General features: G+C 39.2%; 1 protein-coding gene across 4 annotated transcripts in view; it reads left to right on the top strand.

The window, feature by feature from the left end:
- CSNK1A1 (casein kinase 1 alpha 1) overlaps positions 1-21,736 on the top strand; it is a 37,420-nt gene extending 15,684 nt beyond the window's left edge. The window contains exons 4-11 of one of the 4 annotated variants that reach the window (XM_072873802.1): positions 825-923; positions 3,335-3,418; positions 6,753-6,892; positions 10,240-10,318; positions 11,332-11,406; positions 12,659-12,765; positions 13,652-13,764; positions 19,047-21,736. In XM_072873802.1, the coding sequence (XP_072729903.1) occupies positions 825-923; positions 3,335-3,418; positions 6,753-6,892; positions 10,240-10,318; positions 11,332-11,406; positions 12,659-12,765; positions 13,652-13,764; positions 19,047-19,054 (705 nt within the window). In that variant the 3' untranslated portion in view covers positions 19,055-21,736. Of the gene's footprint in view, positions 1-824; positions 924-3,334; positions 3,419-6,752; positions 6,893-10,239; positions 10,319-11,331; positions 11,407-12,658; positions 12,766-13,651; positions 13,806-19,046 lie in introns of those variants that run through there. The other 3 variants (XM_072873800.1, XM_072873803.1, XM_072873801.1) reach the window with 3 other exon arrangements.
- Positions 21,737-22,282: the final 546 nt, after the last annotated feature.

Here is a 22,282-nt window from a genome sequence, read left to right as displayed (position 1 = left end):
GGTGTTGTAGCATCTCCAGGGAATCTGTACAGTTTTTGTGCAGTATTCATTTGGATGATAAACACTAATTAGTTGTCATCTGGGAAACATAGACAGGATGTATGATATCAGTGCATGGAACTGGCTTTTAGGGCATAGTCCAGTAGAACAGCTGTCAAGGGTATGATGTTGTAACCAATTCATCTTGCTAAAGACTGTGTGAAGAGTGTTCTAGTAGCTGGAAAGCACAAGCATAAATGCATGTGCTGTGATCTCACGCACAGGAAGTCACATGACTGTATATGATGATACAGATGTGCCAGAGTTTCTCTGCGTCTTCATTGCTGACTGGGATCACGGTAGCCTAGATATGACAGTATGGGCCATAATCAGGTTGTTACTTGCTCTGTGAAAACTGTTACCTGGTAAAGTGATGCTTGATGATGAATGAATAACCAGATGAATGAATAACTGGTACAGGGGAAGGGAATGAGCTTTAAAATTGTCTTGTGGTAGGTATAGAAAACCTTTGTTTGAAGTAAGAAAAAGAAATGACTCTTTAATGGGACACTATAGTTAGAACATGAACTTGAATGTTTGGGAAATAGTTTCAGGTATTTAATCTGCCATTTCCTCACCAAGATTATGGAATTTTAACATATAAGAAAGATAAATTTATTTGAACAGCATAAAAAAAGACTTGGTTTTCATTAAGCAAATACATAAACTTAAGTTGCCAGAGAAAGGTAACACTAAAAATGCGTGCTTTCATTGAAGGTTTAAGTAAATTGTATTGCTCTCATTGAAATCTTACCTGTTTTGTTGTTGCTGTTTTTTTTTTACAGATGATCAGTAGAATTGAATATGTGCACACAAAGAATTTTATACACAGAGACATTAAACCAGATAACTTCCTAATGGGTATTGGGCGTCACTGTAATAAGGTTAGTCTAATGCTCTTTGTTTAAAAGTTCCAAAGGGAATGGCTACGTTACTTGATTCAAGCTGCACAACCTTTTTAAAACTCATTGCTAAAACTGATGTTTTGGATGCTAAACCATGGTTCTTTGATGTGAGAACTTGGATTTCTTGGTGTCCACTTCTGAATGCAGTGGCATACACATGTGGGTCTCTGACCCACCCTGTGAGATGCACTTGATTGCAAGATGATTTCTAGGCTTGCAACAACATTATAAACTAACCCTAGAGGATACTTAGCAACTTTTCTCGATAATGGAGTTTACTTATAGAGATGACTGTTGTAATGGCATTTTTTTCCTCAATGATAAAGTAAAATCTTGTCTTTGGCTTTGGGGCTGACTTCCTGGGATGAAAAGAATTCATGCCAACGTGGGAGCTCCTGACCTACCAGTCATCAGGGCATTAAATCTTGCAGTGACAGACTGGTAAAGAGAACTCTTCAGCCATCAGAATTATGGATATGACTAATAGCCAATATGTAGGTCAATTGCCTTTATAAATAAATGAAATTATGCAAATATGTTGATGGAAAACTGTTAAGTTGTAGAGTACCTGAATATGTTGTACAACAGAAAACTGCTTTCAATTTACTTTGTGGGGGGAAAAAAGGAGGGTGGGGGGGCGGGCTGAGGTTGTTGCACTTGTTTGGATTGGTAAATGTAGTCAGAAGTGCATGTTTCCTGTTGAAAACCATATATAGAAGAAAACGTTTTTATTTTATTTTTAGTTCTCTTGAGTGAAATATGCTTAATCCTGCAATTTGTATGTCGAGCTCGGGCAGACAGGCAGCATTGGCAATGCATTAAGCATGCTACTTAACTTCAGGACAAATGTATGTGATCAAGCTGTTTATTGGAAGCAAGATTCCCACTTATCTTCTCTATATGCCATCTGAGAATGTCTCATCTCTTTAGGCACTACTAGTATTTAAAATGTTTACCTTTGTTTGCCTGTATGAATGCCAACTTCGGGGCCATGAACATTAGAAGGGGAAAGCTTGATTAACATGAGATAACAGCTTTTGTCTGAAGAGGTGCAGTGCACTGAATGTTTAGATACAACCATTGTTGGAAAAGCTTGTAAGTCCAGCTGAAAGGCAGTCTTTATGTAATCCTGTTGCTGTTAAACTTTGCTTGTTCCCAAGTTTCATACTTTAACTCTGTAGAGCTCTATTTTTCTCTGCTGTGTCAAGCAGTTAGGCTCCTTAATTTTCTGGCATGACTTAGAGTATAGCTTGAAAACTTCTAATTTTTTTTCCTAGTTTTAGTTTCTGATTTGCAATTGTTCTTTTTGGGCCATTTTTCTATACTTTTGCACAGTCATGCTAGGTTGGCATTGCTGCACTCTGTTTCATCTTGATGTGGATTAATGGCCTAGAAATTGCTGCTGTGCTTACTTTAGTGGAGGAACACATTAGATTTGCATCAGCTGAAATGAAAAACAAAATTGCCTGTAAATCATTGTATTTTTTTCCCATTAGTAGACTAGTTTTCCCATTAGTAGACTAGTTAGGGAGCCACGCAATGATATGGTGGTAAATGCTGTCTGTGGGCATGGGCTTTGTTACTGTTGCAGGGTTTTAAAGATTAGGGAGGTAGTTCTTGAGGGAAGTGCAAATTGATAGGTTTACATGAGCAAAATGAGGCATGGGTTGCTTCAGTTTGGAACCAAGTGCTTTATCTAGGGAACACTTGTCACTGTACAGTATTTACTTTGTTTCTTTTTGTAACTAAGTGTAGTTTTGGGTTTTTTAGAGATTACTATACACAGTTTAAAGAAAATCAGCCACAAAGACTAGAATAGCATGGTAATCTTGTTCCAGTAGCTTCCTGTCAGTTATATTTTTAAAAAAAATTATTTTTTTCAAACTTTAATTTGGTGATTGGGAGAAATTTTGCTCCCACCTTAAAATATGAATTTTCAGCTCTGCTAGAAATAAGCCCTGCATGCTTATGAAAGTAAACTTTAAGGTGACTAAATGCCTTCTACCTCTTCCTTACTGAAGATTTACTTTTTCTAAATGTCTTTTGGGGGAAGGGCAGTTTGTGGAACCAAAGGATGCTTTTGTAAGCAAAACTTCAATTTCCTTTTTTAATAGAGCCAAATGTCACCATTGCTATCCCTGGTCAAGGCAGTGCCATTTTGGAGCGGCTCACAGTTGAAATTTACCTTGTCACATGTTTCAAATTTTCTCCTTGGAAAAAAAAAATGAACATACATAGTTTTTTGAAAACTACAGTGCTTGGTGGAAGAAGGATGGCATTTGGCTACCCTGTTCTTTCTCGAACGCCTCGGTGTTGCCTGTCTGCGCCGGCCATTGTTGCAATGTAAGCAATACTGTTTGATGCACTGCCACCCTCTATTGTTTGTTCAGTGTTTAGAATCTCCAGTGGGGAAGAGGAAAAGAAGCATGACTGTTAGTACTTCTCAGGACCCATCTTTCTCAGGATTAAACCAGGTCTGAACTGTCTCCTATTCCAACCTCAACCCCAAATTCATGTGCTTTATTTTTGTTTTGTTTTTGTTTTTGTTTTTTTTTTCTGGAGAATGTAGACCTTGCAAAAGCACCTCTTATGTTGGCATTATTCAGACATACTTGGCAAACATGTAACATTACTAAGATGTTTCCCTGTGGCGCTTGTTTAAATTACAGAATTATTTCTAAACTTGATATTAAAAGGGCTAAATGTACGTGCTTGATTTCAGATGCAGAAGCAGGTTTCATTTTTGTCCTTTAAAACTCAAATGCAATCTATTGAATGTGTTGAAGGATAGACATGCTACCCTAGTGAAATAGCAGGGCTTCTGTATAGGGCTGTCTGCTTGCCTTCCTGTAGGGTTCCTGCATTGTCTTTGTATGCACATGGAGAAGTTCTGTTATTGCTTCAGCCAGACTCCTTCCCTTGCAGTTTTTGTTCAAAATCTTTCCAAATGTGTAATGAGGACGCTCATATTTTCATCCATTGTGCTTATAAAATGAAATTACTCCGAGCTGTGTCTTGGAGAAGCATGAGCTTATCTTGTAGTGTTAAATGTAGTACTTCTGACTCTTTAAGAGAAGATGAATGGAGAGAAATGAAGACATGCCAGTTCGTAGCAGGACAGCTGGAAACTGCTGAATATGAATCATATAGCTCAGGAGTTTGGCCACAGAATCAGTCCGTAGGTTTCCACAATGATAGTCTTAATGTATTAAATCCCAGGCAGCTAGCTGCTGTATGCAAGCTCTACAGGCTTCTGTTGTTTGCTTCTGAAACTTTCTTATCAGTTGAGGCAGAGACTTTGATCTGCTTTTCTAGTTGCTCTTTGCAAAGATCTTGCCCTACTTCTCCAGTTTCCTGCTGATTGTGCAACAAACAGAATTAAGGTGGTATGAGGCTATCTGTGGGAATATGTCTGTGTTCCTGCTGGCTGGCATTGGTACATTCTGTGCTCATCAAAATCAGGCTGTATGTTCCAACTTAACTCTTTGCAAGATGAACTTACTCCTTTGCCTTCCACCCATCTAGAATGAGAAATACACAATGAGCCTAAGATAGGGAACAGGGTAAAATTCCCCAGAGAAATCAGTGCTGTAAAATAATATCCAGTTACTTGACTAGTGTAAAACGGGTCTGTTGCTGAATTGATTCCTTTTTTTTTTTTAAGAGGTTCTACCCATACCTCTTGAGAATGCAGAATTACCTTGTTCAGGTCTAATATCGAGAGCTAGTAGCAGCTGTGGAAGAGGCAGAGCATCATTTACTTTTGCAACTCTTTTGAAGAAAGTGGTCTTACCATGTCTGTGCTAAACAGGGCTAGACACCAGCTATTTATGTATGAGGCACACTTCTAGTGTTAACTATTTTGGTTCATGAACTGTGACTTTGTCCCTTCATACCATTGATTAACAGCAAGATCCCCAGGATTACAGAAAGCATGTGAAGACTTTGAATTGTTTGAAGTGTTTGTAACTAAATGTGCAGTGAAAATATTCTGATTGATGTGTGTAGTGTTTGGTTTTTGCTCCTTCTCAAGGCATAGTATTTTGCTTAAACTAATGGGCAAAGGCCCTGCAAAAGTAGCTATTGCAAACTATACATCAGAGGCTCTCATCAGATCAGAAAGCTTTAATCAGAAAATAAGGGATTGAATTTGAGCTCAGGCTTTGCTTCTAGGAAAGTTGCATTTGCAGTATAGTAACCACATAGAAGCTTTATACTACCTGCTTTAGGAGTTTAGTATCAAAATCATTAATTTCCTGGTAGCTGGAGAACATGTCCATGCTCACTAGGTGAGTAACTACCTCTAGTGGTAGCTGTGGAGGGTGCAACAAAGACAAGACCCTCACTTTCCTGAACTGACCAGTGTAGTTGATTTAAAAACTTGGTTTTATGTCCTCTTGCTCAAAGCATTCTGTGCTTTCAGGGTGACTTTCACTAGAACAACAAATGTAGAACTGCTGTGCTTTGTGGTTGCATATAAATCATGGAAGGACTTCAACTCAAGGTTTTCTGTTCCAGCATCAGTAGTTTAAGAGGTTTTTAGCTTTGTTTTTTCCTGTCTAGACTACTGCAGTTAAATCTTCTTCAACCAGAATTCTAAAACATACCGTGAAATTCAGAAACTTGCAGTCTTTCAGTAGTTTTGATACTTCAGTGTTGAGTGTCACTTTATAATTCATGGCACTTCAGTGTGCCAGAGTGACCCTTTGTTTCAGTCTTGGATGCAGGTATACCTGCATATCAGTCTCCAGTACTTGTTTGCATTTAAAGTTGCATCTTCTGTTCTGGAATCACCTTTAAGGTGATACCGAATAGGTTTTTACTGAGAATTTCTTGAACCTTATGTCGTCTTCCCATCATCTCCTTCCTCCACCCAAGTTACTTCTGCAGTATTCATTAATCTGTAGGGGTTGTAGTCCCTGATCCTGTAGCACTAATCCAGCATTGGAATCAGGAGCTCAGCCAGATGATTTGTAGCTTGAAGACTTACTGCTAGAATTTGAAAGGCTCCTTACGTACTTCTGCCTCAGTTTTTTTTGTCTATTCCTGAAATCTTTTTGCAAGAAGGTACAGTCTGTATTAACCTTTGTAGATAGTCTGGCTGTTAGCACACTAATTAGCACGCACTCAGTTGTTGCTAAATATCAAATCATTGGGCAAGCTTGGTTATTAGAAACTTAAATTAGATTTCATGTACTAGGCTCTAGCTTCCTGGATGTATTAATATCATCAGCAAGTGTGTCATGCTGCTGCGATAGTGTTCTGGTAGTCTTAAAATGAGCATATGATTGAAAGCAAGATGTCTTGTTTGCTGTTGAAGGTTTTGGCCTTATGCTCTGCAGAATGGCCAGTGTTCTTTGAGACATAGAGAAGAATACAGGATGTGCATCACTTGCATTAAGCTGCTGAGCTGCCATTAACTATCTGTATGTGTAAACTGCTGTAGTGTGAGTGGGTTTTTGTGAAGTGTGCTTTCGCACATACTTGTTTCCTTCCTAAATTGTGCACTGTAGTTATTGAGCTAATGTGATACATAAATTACAATAGTAACATAAAATAGTTGTAGAACTAAGCTACAGATGCTGAGTAGCACAGTCTAATCTATTCCACTGGATTGAGAAAAGGCTTGAACTAATTCACTATTAAGTTTTTGAACTGGCTAGTTAAAGCTAGTTGTGACTCTGCACTGTTACTTTGCTTCCTCTTAACTGTAGGCTGATGTCTTAAAATGTAGCTAATGCCTAGTGAAAGAGGTTTGGGATTCCTTGCATTGTATAGGAATATAATCTATTTTCATTTTTCTTTAAGTTATTCCTTATTGACTTTGGTTTGGCCAAAAAGTACCGGGACAACAGGACAAGGCAACACATACCATACAGAGAAGACAAAAATCTCACTGGCACAGCTCGATATGCCAGTATCAATGCACATCTTGGCATTGAGCAGAGGTGAGTTCAAGGAGATTACTGCTGTGCTTTTGGAGGATGCAAGATGATCTTATTTGTAAGCTTCTTGAGTGTCTGAACTAGTTTTATATGAATACGTGTATATATCCCTTTGCAAGTGCGTTTCTTTTTGGTTGCCTATGCAAAGGGGGGGGGGGGGGAATCCAAGTACCTAATCTGCTTTTTGAAGAGAGTCTAAGTCTTTCAGGCATGAGGTGGATGCTCTGCATACTGTTTTGTTTTTTTAAAGGATAAGCTCTACTTTTATGTGGATCTCTCAGAGGACCTTCACAAATAAAATGGTGCACTTTCCTGATTGTGTTGATGCCTGTTGAGGCCACTGCTGACTGGCTTGAGATGCAATTCTGTAGCCAGAAAGGGTATTCTAAAGCTGGTGTCTGTGTCCTGTTTCCTCACTGTCCCTTCAAGTTAGTAAACTATTGCTTATCCATTTCTTGCCTGCAAGCAAGACTTAAAAGATCTTCTGCTTTACTCACACTGTATTTTGATTTCTGGTATACACAACCATAGTTGTGGCTCTGTATGTATATATGTACACGTGTGTGTGTGTGTATTTATACGTTTGAGCTTTGCTTAATCAACAAACACATTTTTATCATCTGGATTGAAAGCATATTGCTCCTACAGTATCCTAGCAGTGGTCTAGTGGAGATGGCACTTCAGGTTGTTTGGAAGTGTGTTAGGCACTCATGAGATATGAAGTGATGCCTCTCTTCTCTTTCTTACCTATATGCCTAGATGTTTTAATGTATAAGTGTAACTGTGTGGCTTTACCACATGATGCTGAGGTTGCTTAGACATAGTTAAAACTTCCATGAATGTCTGTGCCTCTGACCTTCAATTTAATCAAGATGGGAATGACAGAATTTCTAGTGATCCACTTCAACAGAACATGTAACTTCCAAATATTTGGTGTTGTAAAATGCTCCATCTTTCCTCTTTGCTTTAAATTCCTTAAGGTTCCTTAAGTGTATTTTATTGTGTAATTATTTTGCCTATTATTTGTGTCAGTGTCATTATTTAAGCCTACTTGACATATGGGTCAAGTAGGATAAATGACAGGGGTCATTTCTGAAGTACATTTCATAGAACCCAAGCCGTTCTTGTGAGGGAATAGCTGTGTTAGCACCTTACAGTGAAGGGAGGGAACTGCAAAGGACTACTGCTTTTGAATTCAGTTGGAGGTTGTCTACCATCTCTGCTGGTACTGGGAATTCTAATATAATTAGAAATGTAGCTTGGTGCATGCTAAAAGCTATTAAATGTCTAGATCAAGCCAACAGTGAGGCAAACAAATAATATATTCCTATAATCAAGAGAAACCAGTCCTGAAGCTTATGGCAGAATATTTCAACTGTTAGTGCTGTACTTCAACGGTTACAGAACATGTTTTCCTATATTTAATGACAGCTATTCTCGAGGAGCTGTTTGCAATGTTATCCATTTCTTGTTTTAGTAATGGAGAGTATTGCCCTATTTTCCAAATCCTGAAAATCACTTTTATCAGTATATGCTCCAATGTAATATATCCATTACAGATGTACAGAACTAAATGTTTTCTACTACAAAATAATGAAATTAAACATTAAAACAATGAACTGGATGGGGGGATGGAAACTATTAATCCCTCTACTGCCTCTGAATTTACCACTGCCTTCTCAGAAGATGTAATTTTATGTCATGGCCCCATACTGGTACACTGAATCCTGTTGGTGATTAAAATCTGCAGTTCTAATAGAATTAGCAAGTTTTGCAGGCTGGAGTTTGTGGTCTTAGTATCATTTTTCATCACTCTGTCTTTGGCTGTGGTTTCATATTCCAGCTGAGATGACCTCAGAGCTAGCTGCTGTCAAGAGGAGTGAACCAGTGTTCTCTTCCCTGACCCCTGGGCACAGCTAGTGCTTTTGGCCTTGTGGTGCAATGGTTTAGGGAGTCAAGCTGACTTTCTTCTGGGATCACTCCCTGAACTGGTTCCCCAAAGGGTCACAGACCTGGAACAGGAGTTGAGGGGGTGACAAGCAGGCCATTCTGATGATCATTAGTGGTTATATTGGGTTGGCTATAACATAAAGCATCACCTACAACTTATTTCCTCTTACACCAAGATCTGGAGGTACATCTGTCCAGGTTCTTACAGATTGCTCTCACTTAAAGGGAGCTGTTCTACCCTCATCCATATATATAATCCTGTTTGCAATACCGCTCTCAGCCTTTTGTTCTCTTGTGGAGGTAGGTGCATAGTCTTTCCTGCCACCATTTAAATGCTTTTCTTGTAGATCTGCCTGGGTGGCAAAGCAGCAGCAATACCTGTCAGGTTCTCAGGGAGCTGGGATGAGAAAAATAAGTTATTTTTCTGTCTCATGTTAAATAGATGTCAGCTGCAGAGGGGCAATCAGAGGAAAAATCTGATACTGCCACAGCTGGGAAGAGGCAACTTTGCCAAGAGGAAAAAAAATCTTGGAGCGTTTTTTCCACTTCAGTGAACTGTACTAGCCTTAGTAATCATGAAAGATGTGTAGCAAACTATGATGGTGTTCATGTGGCTGAAGTGTGGATCTGGAGCATGTGCAGTACAGAAAATGTTTGAAGCCTTTTAGATGAGAGTTTGCATGCAAATTCTCAGTGAAATCTATAGATGGATAACTTCGGAGTTCTCTAGCTGCCTTGAAACAGACTTCTTGTGGGAAGAAAGCAGAGGCACCTCTCAGATTGATGTATGCACCTTTCTAAGTATTGCTTGTCTTTTTAAAAATCATGGAGGCAATTCAGGGTTTTTTAACAGAAATGAAGAAAGGAAGGAGTTATGCTCTTTTGGGGCTAGATGTTTTGTATTGGTTCCAGACTGAGGCAAGGGTCAGGGCAAAATCTTCCTTAAGGAAGTTAAGGCTAACATCATGTGTATCTCTTACAATGCATTCCGTGGTTCCTACAGGTAAAACTTTAGTTTCTATCCAAGCTACTTAATTAAATGGGAAAGACATTTAATGTTTCTTTTTTATTTTCCAAAGCTTTTGTTTCCTATATTATTCTAATGTAACTGCAGATGGAAACTTAACCACACACAATACCTACTGACTGTTCCTTGCTTGAAAAATGAATAGGATCTCCTTCCTGCTTGTGAGGACTTGTCACATGCCTGCCAGTGGAATCCTGAACACCTAGATGTCTTAGCTATATTAGAAAGAGACATGCCTTTGCACCAAAGCTTAGGTTTTATTCCTTAATTACTCTTTTTGTTGTTGTTTTTAATTTTGGAATGCTTGCACTATTTGGAATAAAGTATGAAATGCCAAAACTTGTAATTCATTGTGTTCTTCCTCTTTCTGTAGTCGTCGGGATGACATGGAGTCTCTAGGCTATGTATTGATGTACTTTAACAGAACCAGTCTGCCTTGGCAAGGATTAAAGGTAGGTTATGTTGCCCCTCTCCTCCTCCCCCATCCTTCCTTTTTTTTTTTTTTTTTCATGTTTGGGTATCATGCTTCTGCCTGTCTGGATAGATGGTTGTATATAATGTTTAGCTTCAGCTATATAAAGCGGCTTTTCCCAAGGCATGGTATTCATAGAATGTAGAAGAAAGGTTCTTTCTGCTTCTCATGCAGCAGGAAAAATGTGTATTGTTTGACTGTCTTAAAATTTATGCTAAACAATAGTTTACGTCATCTTTACAAATTATTATTGTCCTGTTGTAGGCTGAGGCCCTTTTTGGGAAGTAGAAAATAACATTGTTAGTGGCTTTTTGAATTGCTGTAGAGAGCATGGAAATCATATCTCTCCTAGCAAGTTCAGCTTTAGTGATATCTTCAGTCCAGTTTATGGCATGACTGAATAATTATTAGCTGCAACAGACTTGTTTCAAGTATCTTCATGTATGGTAGCCAAGTACAAGCATTGCAAATATTCCTTATTTCTGTTATATAGACTTCAGTGATTTGTTTTCATGTTTTAATTGCTTTTCTTCCGTGTGAGAGTTGTGTAACTCAAATGGTGATGCAGCTGCAAATTTTCTAAAAAGGCAAGCAGCTTGTGAAACACTAGAAGTCTTCAGCTGCAAATGAATGTAATGGCTGCTTACTGAAACATGCAGGCAGCCCTTGAATGGGGTACTGAGTGGGAATTAATACAACTTTGGCAAATGTAAATGCAAGTCTGGTCTGTTTAATGGACAAAAGCAGCAGCTAGAACTACACGAGCTGTGCCATGTGATGGAAGCATTAGACTGCGACAAATGGTATTAAACTGTGTCCAAATCTTAATACCAGATTGACCTTCATTCTCTTTGCAGTAAGTGTGTGGGACTTGGAGATTTCACATAAAATACTTATGGTTGACCAAAGGATTTTTGTCATTTTTTTTGCTACTGTCCTTGTTAATCCAGTGTTGCACAATATCTCTTATATTGTGACCTACATGTTCCACAGGCTGCAACAAAGAAGCAAAAGTATGAAAAGATTAGTGAAAAGAAAATGTCCACTCCTGTTGAGGTTTTGTGTAAGGTAAGAGTTTCCAAATGATGTCATACTGTGAAATGGAAGTTCTTTTCTTTCTTGTTTTTTTTTAAACCTAGAGCCAGTTTATTAGATAGTCTCACATGGCATTTGCTGCTGAATAATACTTCTCTGGCAGTCATGGGTGCCTTGTGTTTGGCCACCCAGCAAGACTGAATGTGTGTAACAGGGCAGGCATTCACTGCTGTTTCTTGGCATAGTTCATGCCACCATCATTCCAGTTCTTGGTGACTGTCGCCTGTGCAAGCTCTCCAGCTCTTGGGTGAGGCTTGTTCATGTCTTCAACTTCTATGGTGAAAGTTCTGCATGGGCCCTCTTGGATAAGTAAAACCAAGGTAGAACTGTATAGCTCGCCTGTATATACTTGTTTCTACCTCTTCAAGATTGTTCATATTGTCTTCTGGATCTCAAATAGAGGCTGTAGTGGAATTGGATGTCAAGTGATCTTTAAAGCCATGTCACAGAATGATGGTTTTCCAGTGCTATCCTTTGGGTCATAAGATTTCTCTTGAACTGTGGCAGCCACATGCTTGTTAACAAAGGTCCTTGAGAACACATGGTAGTTTTTGCACATCAAACAGCAGCACAAAGGATTGCACTTTCTAGTCATGCACATTTGTATACCCTTACAGTCTGACAGCATCTTCCAAACTGCTGAACTGTTAGACCCTGTGTTTTCTTTCTTGTAGTACAGCACTATGCTCTATGCTATTAGCTATTTACGTGTAGGCTCTAATATAGCATTACATGTATAAATACGTAAAGCAGGGAATCTTTGAAAGAGGTTTTCATGGTTTAAGTCTTCACAATAGTGGTAACTGACCTTGCCTCTAGTATGCTCAAGTAGATTATCAAGGAAACCTGAGTGGAATCTTTTAGGAGACAATTACTACTTGAAATAAGACCCAAGTTATAAGAACTAGGTTTAATTAGGATGAATGAAGTGCTTTAAATATGTTGTATGTCGAAGGTTTTGGTAGAAGACTACCTGTGATTGCAAAACATGCATCAGGTAACAATTCTGGGGGAAGGACTGCGTACCTGGTAACTTGCTGATCAAATCCACTTTCTGAGATACAGAATAAATGAATAGCTAGAGGCGAAGTGGAATTTACACCTACGAATCATCAACCAGTTTCTCTGCCATTATAGACAGAAATAGAGCTTTTTGCCTTCTTATAGGGTTGTTAGAAGGTTTTTTGCTGCAAGCCATGGCTTGATTAACACTGTTGATTTACAGGGATTCCCTGCAGAATTTGCCATGTATCTGAACTACTGTCGTGGCCTGCGCTTTGAAGAGGCACCAGATTACATGTATCTGAGGCAATTATTCCGTATTCTTTTCAGGTCAGTCTCAAAGTGGAAAAGTACGGAAATTTGTCAGTGCTCTACGAGTTGGTAACTGCTCTGTGGGACTTGCACTGCAGAAAGCTGCTCTGTATGTGTGTGGTGTAGGGAGTTGTTCGGGGAGTTTCTTTCATTTCAGCGTTTGAAAAGCTGTGTAAAGGACCTGAAAAATATTGTTCAATGCTAAACATGAAGGAAAAGATTCTCTTGTTTTTGCATTGTGTGATATGACCACTAATACTAGAGGGTTGAGACCATGCTTCAAGTTCTGTTGCAAGTAGTTTAAGAAATTGACCCCTCGGTAGAGGTGTTTGAAGCTTTTTATGTTTGGAGATTGGTGACGGGACTAGCAGTCGTGCCCAGGAGGTGGATTTCAATGGAGGGGAATAGTGCTGTTTCATTGAGCTTGTTAGAGAAACCAGAACATAAACTCAACCTTGTGGAGTGAACAGCATCTGTCAAAAGAAGAGCTGATACTGACCTCTCAAGAATCTCCCTCCAGGTTTCTGGAATCCGAAGCAATTTTTATTCGATCATCTACAATACTGCAGTCTCTCCTTAAAACTATAGGTATTAAAAAAAAAAAAAAAAACGCAAACCTGAGAACCTCAGTGCAGACAAATGGGTAAGCTGGGTTGCGAGGAAGTGCTGCTTCTACAAACGCAGACTTTTGCATAAACACTGAAGAAAACACTGCTTTATGGTATTTGGGCTTGCTTCAAGAATCCCTTTAAGTTAGTAACACTTAGCATTTATATACCATTCATAATCTCCAAAGCAGCTTACAGAAAGAGTTAACCTCTAGTTCTGGGTTTTCAGCAAGGGTTTGGTATTGGCAGTAAGGAAGTTATGATGTGTTACAGTAAAGTATTTCACTCTTTTCTAGGACCTTGAACCACCAATATGACTACACATTCGACTGGACAATGTTAAAGCAGAAAGCAGCACAGCAGGCAGCCTCTTCCAGTGGGCAGGGGCAGCAGGCCCAAACCCCCACAGGCAAGCAAACTGACAAATCCAAGAGTAACATGAAAGGTTAGTAGCCAAGAACCAAGTGACGTTACAGGAAAAAAAAATTACACTAATTTGGACAATGTCAGCAATTTAAGTGTTAGATCAAGGAGGTGGTTTAAAAAATATATTTGGCTGTTAATTTAAAAAGCAAAACCAAAAGACGTCCTTGGAGAATTTGACTACTAACTTTATACCAAAATGTCCTTGTTCTTCATATCATTTCTTCTGGGGATGTTGGGTCATTTTAACCACTGCATCTTTTGCTCCCGCATTAACCACTTTCCAAAAACAAGAAACTTGACTTGGTGTTGGGAATGTGACATTCTTATTTATTTTTATTTATATATATACATATATATATTTATATATATAAATATACAATACAATCCAAAATCCTAGACCTAACACTTCTTAAGGGATAATTCTCATGAACTAGGCAAGGATCTAGAGACTTTGGGTTCTACTCTGTTCCAGCTGGTATAGTGCTGTGGGTTTGCTTCTGTTCTGTATGCCTCAAACACTGGAAACAGAAAATTGTGAATGATCTGGCTTCCTCCAGTGGGTTTACATTGAGACATTTGGTCCGGAGTTAAAGGAGAGGACCACTGAGCTCAAAATGTCTTGCCTAAATCAAGGAGTAACCCCGAACTGCTGTGGACTGCCAAGTCACAATTTTCTGAAGTGTCTGGATGCTCGGGGCGGGGGGGGGGCCTTCAGGTTTTGTGACTATTTTTAATGTTTCTAGGTTATGGTTTCAAAGGGAAATGTTGTGAAATGTTCAAGATGTAATTGTGTAAAAACAAAAAAAAATGAGTTCTGAAAAGGCACAGACACGTACAATTTTTTTACACATTCTAGAAGCTTTTAAAATTTTTTTGTTATGTAAATCTGCCAGTGTTAGTCTAGTAAGTCACTAGAATGAAACTGCTACAGCTAGCGACTATCACAGCCAGTCTTGTAATGAAACTGATTCCTCAAGGTGAGCTGTGGATAAAATTGAAGCTAATGAGGTTGCTTGAGTGAGAATAGAGAAGCTAGGTTTAAGTTATGTACTGAGGTATTGCTAGTACTTGCTACTCTTAAGTACATTCTTGTCTTGACTATCATTTTTAGATGTATAAAATTCTGTATTAAGCTAACATGGTGGACTTGGAAGTCAAAGAAATGCAGAAGTGTTTACAATAAACTTATCAAAACATTGTTTTTCATGTATTGTGGTAGCATTCAAACATTATCAGGTGGCTTTAGTAAAAATAGCTATCCAAAAATATAACACTTCATCCAGAAAAATGAAGTAGTAAAATACCTGCTGGTCTTCCCAAGACTCAATCTGAAACGGTTTCTTGAAGAAAAAAAATTTCCATAGGGCACCATTAAATGTCAGATTCTTTGTGGCATAAAGAGTCCAACTTGTTTTGCTGGAGCTGACAGGTGTTACAACACTGAAGGCTGTAAACCAGTTCCTTCAGCTGAAACACCGATACATAACAGACTCAGTGATTAAGCACCCAGGCTTAGATTGCTTCCTGAAATACAGAAGCTCTGACTGGAATTCAGAACCTACTACTGAACCCAGCCCGATGCCAGGGTGTGGAGAGGTTGGCTGTTAGAGCAAGAGGAAATAATCTGAGCAAAAATGTGGATTCTTCACAACAGCTCATGCTTAAAGTGAAGGTCTTAAAGGAGGTGATGGTCTGTAAACGGACGCTGCCCTGCAAATCAAGTTGTATGTACTTGAAATACTGTTTTGCTGGTGAAGTATTCTGAGGTTTAATGTGCTACTCTCCTGGCTCAGGCTGTCTCTGACCAAGTGCTATACCGTAAGTGAAGAAAAGGTCATTATAATTATCTGCCTCCACCTTGTAGTGATGATTTAGTGACAAAGTACAAAGCTGCAGCTGACTGACAAGCATGAATAACAGGGAAGCTGTCTTGCAGTTGAACCTTATAGACAGTTCCTGTTTCTTGATGGACATTTGTCATCGCACTGTCCTTTGGTAATGAGGCCTGTCGCTATAGCTGTGGAGAAGTGGCTGTTTTTCTAGTAGAACTTCATTGGCTCTTGCACGGAGTAACAGTCTTTTGGGGGAATGACTCCCTCCTCTCCCCTCCCTGTCACGAAGAAGAGGCTTGTGACTTTTGGATCAATCGAGCTGTAATGTTAGCAAAGCATTAAAGTAGTGCTTGTCAAACATCTGAAGACTTCCCCAGCTTCCTAAAATAGTTAGCTTAGTCTCTTCATCAAAGTAAAGATCCCAGATTTCTAAAATCCTACATGCCTTTTCCTGGGGAATATTGCCTGTTAATGAAGATCTTTCTGAAACCAGCTAAGCTCAGGCAGGAGGCTGTATGGCTTATATGTTGCTGTCACACTGAAGATTAATGAAATACCTGATTATTTTTTCCAGAGTTCAGTTAAATTCTAATGTAGTTGCTGTAGCAAAGCCTATGCTGAAGTGGCTTAAAAGTCTTCATGGTATCAAATTACACCCCTCTGGTAACCATATCCATTTTAACAAGAGTACTGGAAATAGCAATTTACAGGTGCATTTATTGGTTAAAATCTTACAGTATACTGTATAAAGTGCAAGCACTATTGAAGATGTGCATCCGGGGAGGGTGGCGAAATCTTAGTTCTTTCAAACAATGTCCAGAGACTTACATGACTTAGATTGTTTGGACAGTGTACTCATTTATAGATATTCCTGGCTCCCTTAACTCAGATCCATATTAAACCATCTCACTGAGTCCTATAGGTTATTCAGGCTGAATATTCTGTTTGGTTCCAGGGTAGCCAGTTCTGTCAATGGCCTTTTTTCTCCTCCCCCCCCCCCCCCATCCCTCTCTGGAACCCTGTGCAGTATCTTTTGTAACAGCAAGATCAGCTGGTTTTGGACTTGGGAGAGGTGAACTGTTTCAACAGACAGAGCTTCTCTGCTGACTCTGGGAAGTTTAGCTATCGATCTGTTTGACAGTGCAGCAGTTGTTCAGGTGTGATTTGTAACAGTGCTTACAGTCAGCTTCCCTCAGTCATAAAGCTGACTCAAGCAGTCAGTCTCCAGGATAAAGTCTATCAGTTCCATTTGCAAGAGACGTTCAGTGTAGAGTTCTATAAGCCTGTCAGCAGTCGTATTAGCATTCACTGGACACCTGTGGTCATGGCAGTATTTCTCAGAACAGACTATTAGTTCACTACTTGAGATTTAGCCAATTGACAACTAAATACTTTTCACTGCTTGTCTCTGCAGCTACTTAATAGAGGAAAAGTTTGAACACTTCTCAAGTAGGGGAGCTTCTTAGAGTATGACAGTACAGTTACTCTTCCCCCATTGATCAGATCTGCAGCTATGGTAGTAATAAAGCAATTTGAGTATTCCTCATGTAGCACAGATTATCAAAGTTTTGGATAACACCCCGCAGGGACAAGGAGTGATGAATGTGCAGATTTGAGCTGGCCCTGTATATAGTGAAGGTTTCTTAGAGATGCCGGCATAAACTCTTCAGCATGTTCTTCATACTGGCAAAGTCTTGCGTGTTACATGAATGTCTCAACATCTCATTTGACAGCTGTGTTTGGGAACACTTCTGTGTAGTCTTAATAAGACTTGCAAGGGATGTTGTGGGTTGAATCCAGTTCCCTATTGCTCTCTGTAGAGCTGAGCATTCTCTTGCCCGTAATACCTTGGATTTGAGGTATTCTGACAAATAGCAGTATATAATTTGTTAGCATGTCCTTTGTCCTCAGGTTCAGGATCCCATTTTCATTTGAAGTGTCCAGGCTTCTAAAACAATGAGTTGATCTGTTTTCTTTCCATGCTGGGAGCACACTCCTCCTTTGTTGACTTAGTTTTGGCTGCTTTGGAGAAAGTGGTTCAAATGATGAATCAGTGTTCACTGCTGAACACACTAAATGGAAAATCAGTGTAACTTCTGGTTGTATGCATCAAGTAAGGTTTATGGACAAGTTCAGTTCCACTGGCATAAGGAATCACTGGAGTTTCTGTGAGAATTTGCACTCAAGTGGGAATGACTGTCTTAATTCTGGTGCAGGACTTTTTTTTTTTTTAGCATTGTTGGTGCTGGGTAAATAGAATTGTCCTTCAGTGCATTAAGATTGGGTTGAAACAAAGCTATTGAATCTCTTCTAAATTACCTGTAGCCTATTCTGGAAGAGTTAAAGCTGTCTTCTGGGTACTATCCAGATACATTTTTTGATTGAATGTCAGGCTGTGTTTAAGACTTGTTTGCACTTGCTTCTCTCTGGATGACAGCACAAGTTATAGCTGAGGTCAGCTTTGTCTGTATTTCACTGTGAAGAGATTTCTGTTGCAAAAACTCAGAGCTGTTGCTCAGATTAATTCATACATCGACAGAATACCATGCTGTTTGGAGGGCATCCAGAATGGAAACTTGCTTGGCAAAGTAGTCTTTGGTTGAGACTCCTGTTAACCTCTTTAAAGCACAGTGCTACTACCTGAGTCACCAGAAATGAGTATATGTACGAAGTCACATGAAAGGAAGACTGGCTTAGCTTGCAGTAGCTGGTTCTTTGAGATCTGTGTATGTATTCCTTTACTCTCCCTTTTCGACAATGTCTTGAACTTGTCGTTTGGAGTACTGAACTTTAAAGAATTGTTCTTGACAGCCCACCTCCCCTGTCACATGAGTTGTTTCACTTGTCCTTCCAAGGACAGAAAGTATGCTGGGTTCCTAGTCACTGTCAAAGGTTCTTGCTTCTGTTCTTATTGCCCAGAGTGTTGTACATGTGAGCATGTAGTGAACATGAGTTACCGTAAGGTAAGTTATTCCTGTTCCTTTCTTTCTGTCTGTGTGACACTGCCGTACTGTGTCTCTGAAGAACACCACTGCAATCAGATGACAGTTTGACATTCAAGGATATAAACACAAGACACTGGACAAGTAGAAAACAATCCTATGAAATTACATCCTGCTTCCTAGTGGCAATAACACATCTTGTTTTCAAACTGTTGGTCTGAATTCCTGTTTGAGGAATGTGGCACCCAGCTGGTGCATAAGCCTGTTTTCCAGTGCAGCAGTAGGTGTGAGTGAGGGGTGTGTGTTTGAGCTAAAGGGTGGTGGCAAATGCTGGTTAGCTTTGGAAATGGACACCAGGAACTCTGCAATTCTGAGATGGAGCAGCATTTTCCCCTTTGAATGACCATAACTGATGTTTAATTCTCCTACTGTGAAGGCTGTTTCTCATTTTCATCCTGTATCAGTAAGTTGTCCTTGTGTTTATCTTGCAGGTTTCTGAGCATGGCGAGGATGGGACAAAGCAGAGCAGATCGGAGCAGGACTTGTCACTCCCCAAATCCTAGAAATTTTAGTTCATACGTACACTTGCCAGTGGCTGTGGGCAACCATTTACTTGGTGTAAAGAACTTAATATCAGTATAAACTGGCTCTGGGCAGTGTCAGTGATGCTGCACTTTGAGTTGTAGCAGCTGTAATTGTGAATATTACTGAGATAGTGAAACATGGTGTCCAGTTTTCTATTGCATTTTTTCAAGTGGAAAAGTTAACTAATGGTTGACACACAAGTGGAGAAAATTGTGCATATGCCAATTTTTGTTACCTTTTTACTTTGAACTACACTGCTTATGAGATCTCATTGTTTTGGAAGAATGGCATGAACAGTCTTCGGCAACAGTTGTGATAATTGTAAATGCTCACAATTGTGCACTCTTTTCTGGTTATTCCTCCCTGGGTTTTGAAAGTTGTACACTTAAAACATTCTTAAAGTTGTTGGCTTCTATGTGCAACATACCAAGCCAGCTGACATGGTAGTAACCAAAGATTCCAGTTTTTAAGCGTATGAAAGACTCTGCCTGCTTACCTGTGCTAGAAATAACAGCATCTAAAGTGAAGACTTAAGAGAAACTTAGCGACTACTAGATAATCTTTAGGACTCTGCATTAACTCTATAATGTTCTTGGTATAAAAGGAAAAACAGCATATTTGTCACAAAATTTAGTTAACATCTTACAACTGAACCTGTATGTAAGTTGCTTAGATAAATGTAATCACTGTAAACATCTATATGATCTGGGATTTTGTTTTTATTTTGAAGCGGGAGCTTTTTCGTTTACAAGTTCATTAAAAACTAAAAACTGTTTCTGTAAGGAAATGAGATTTTTTTTTAATTTGCCTTGTTAATTCAGTTTAAGAAATCTACATTACCCTGTTTTTAAACCAGGTTTCGAGGCCATTTGTTAAGCAAAAGAAGTCATATTTCTTTCTAAATCATTTTAGATTTAGTGTTGTAACTCTTCCTCATTTTGTTTTTAAATAAATTTTGTATTTTTTCCTTGAGGGGGAAGGGGCGGTCTTGCATTTTTATAACTTGTTGTTTGAGACCAGCCCTCTATACTAAGATTGGATTTTTTTTAAATGAAATGGCATCTTTTGCAGACCCGGTATTGGCAGCCTCCAAGCGTTGCCATGTCATGCATTGGCTGGACTGACTTGTGATTGCTAGTTTTGAGAAAAATTTGAATGGAGTATTTGGATGGCTTTAAACCAAGGCATTTTCTTTCAAGTTCTTGTGAAGTGGATATGACCAGATTTACTCTTGTCCTTGGGGACAGCCTCACACCATGCAGAGTTCACATTGGTTACTGCCCCAGGCTGTCTTCCTTCTCCTATTCTAGCCCAGCTGAAAGAAAGAAATACTTTTATTGCTGGTAATTCTTTAACAGTGTAATTTATTCCTTTATAGCATGTCAGAATAAATTAAAAAAATGTCTGAAAATGCTGCCAGATGCCTATTGTGTACATGTTGTTTGTATGTTAGCTTTTTAGACAGTTCCCATGCATGTAGCAGAGTTCCTGCTCACAGTTCATATTTTTACTGTTTGAAGAGGTCTTTCATTTTGAAAACCGTTTCTTCAAGATCATAATACACTGTGCACTCTCTGTCATCACGGAGTGGTAATCTGGATCAAGGCTGCACTCTTGTGCGGTCACTATGCATACTCTCTTTACAAGAAGGATCTGCCCTGAGAAGATGTTAAACTTTAGCTGGAGAACATTATGTGCTAATAAACATTTGTATAGATAATCTGGGAGTACAGGGAGGCAAAAAGTCTGCCGGGCTTCAGAGATAGCGGTGCACATTTGGAAACTTCTCTTCCAAGTCAGAGCAGTCTCTCTCTGTTACCTGGAAGGTGGAAGAAGAAATGTAGCTCATTCTTCTGGCTAGGATGTTTTTCTAGACTCTGACATTGCCCCATCCAAATAAGGATGCTTCACAAGCAATGCCTCATATGAAAATTGGTGTGTTTCTAAGAACTGGTGTCTAGAATACTATGTTATGTCCTTATATATGATTTCTACTTCTAGGTAATGCATCTGACAACGTGCATTGGCAGAAGGGAAAGAAGCATCAATGAAATGTCTTCTTGGCAGCTGTTTTCAGAGTGGCTGCTTGGAATTGTTTTGGCACCACTTTTCTTGCTTTGACATGAGATATTCAAAAGTCAGAGGAAATCATTTGGTTTCAGGAGAAGAAATTATTTCCTCTGTCCATTAAATTTACTCATGACTTTGAGGAGGGTTGTCAAATTTTAGAAACAAAACTGCCCTTGATAAGCACTGTAAGCAAGAACAGTTCATATGCTTGGAGTGTCAAAATGCATTGGCTTGTAGTTCTTACAACTGCAAGCCTTGTCCTATGGAGGAACATGGAGTCCAGTTAGTCTTTCAGACATGGTGTGGTAATAGAGTTTACTTCTGCACAGAAGTGTGAGCTTAAACTGTCAGCTGTGTTGTGCTGCTTTGCAGAAAACCAGCCTGCACCAGACATGCTGAACAATGAACAAGATGGCAACCTTCCTTAAAGAGATGCTGTGATACTGAACACTCATTTGCTGTATAATCTATTTGGTTTGTAACAAAGACTTAAAACTGAAAGCATTAAAAACTATGTGGATCTTGACTTCTGGTTGCAGCTCTGCAAAGGTTTTGTGTTGGGAGGTTTACTCTTATTTACTGTCCTGATGCAAAGTCAAAAACTTCTGCAAGCAATCCCAGGTCCTTTACAAGTAATTGTCATTATAACAGAGGCTATAAAGCTCAAGAACTACAACATCATGCTCCCTGGAAAGTGCTAGAATTCAGGTAATGACATTATGCTGTGACAACAGGTTCTTAGTCATCTTACTAAGCTGTGTACAGGGTTTCAGAGCAATTTATTAACCTGCTTATAACAACTGAGAGGCATCCTAAGGCCACCTTCTAAAGGATTGCTTAATTTGGAGTGTGGAGTGCTCATGTGTAGCATACTGGTTCATTATTTTTAACCTATTTAAGCCATTCCTTGTTACAAGCAATTCAGAGCCTTTTTTCTCTTCTCCCATAAAAGGCTCAAAGAAGGACAGACTGCTCTAGGTCTCAGTTATTGGTAACATTAATAACGTGGTGCTCACTGCCTTGCCTACTGTTCTGCATGGTGTTGGGTACTGGTAATAAGTGATGAATTCAA

The sequence above is a fragment of the Ciconia boyciana genome, chromosome 9 (assembly GCF_034638445.1).
Source record: "Ciconia boyciana chromosome 9, ASM3463844v1, whole genome shotgun sequence".
Taxonomy (NCBI): domain Eukaryota; kingdom Metazoa; phylum Chordata; class Aves; order Ciconiiformes; family Ciconiidae; genus Ciconia; species Ciconia boyciana.
The sequence above is the reverse complement of the archived record's forward strand: the minus strand, read 5'-3'. Positions and strand labels throughout refer to the sequence as shown.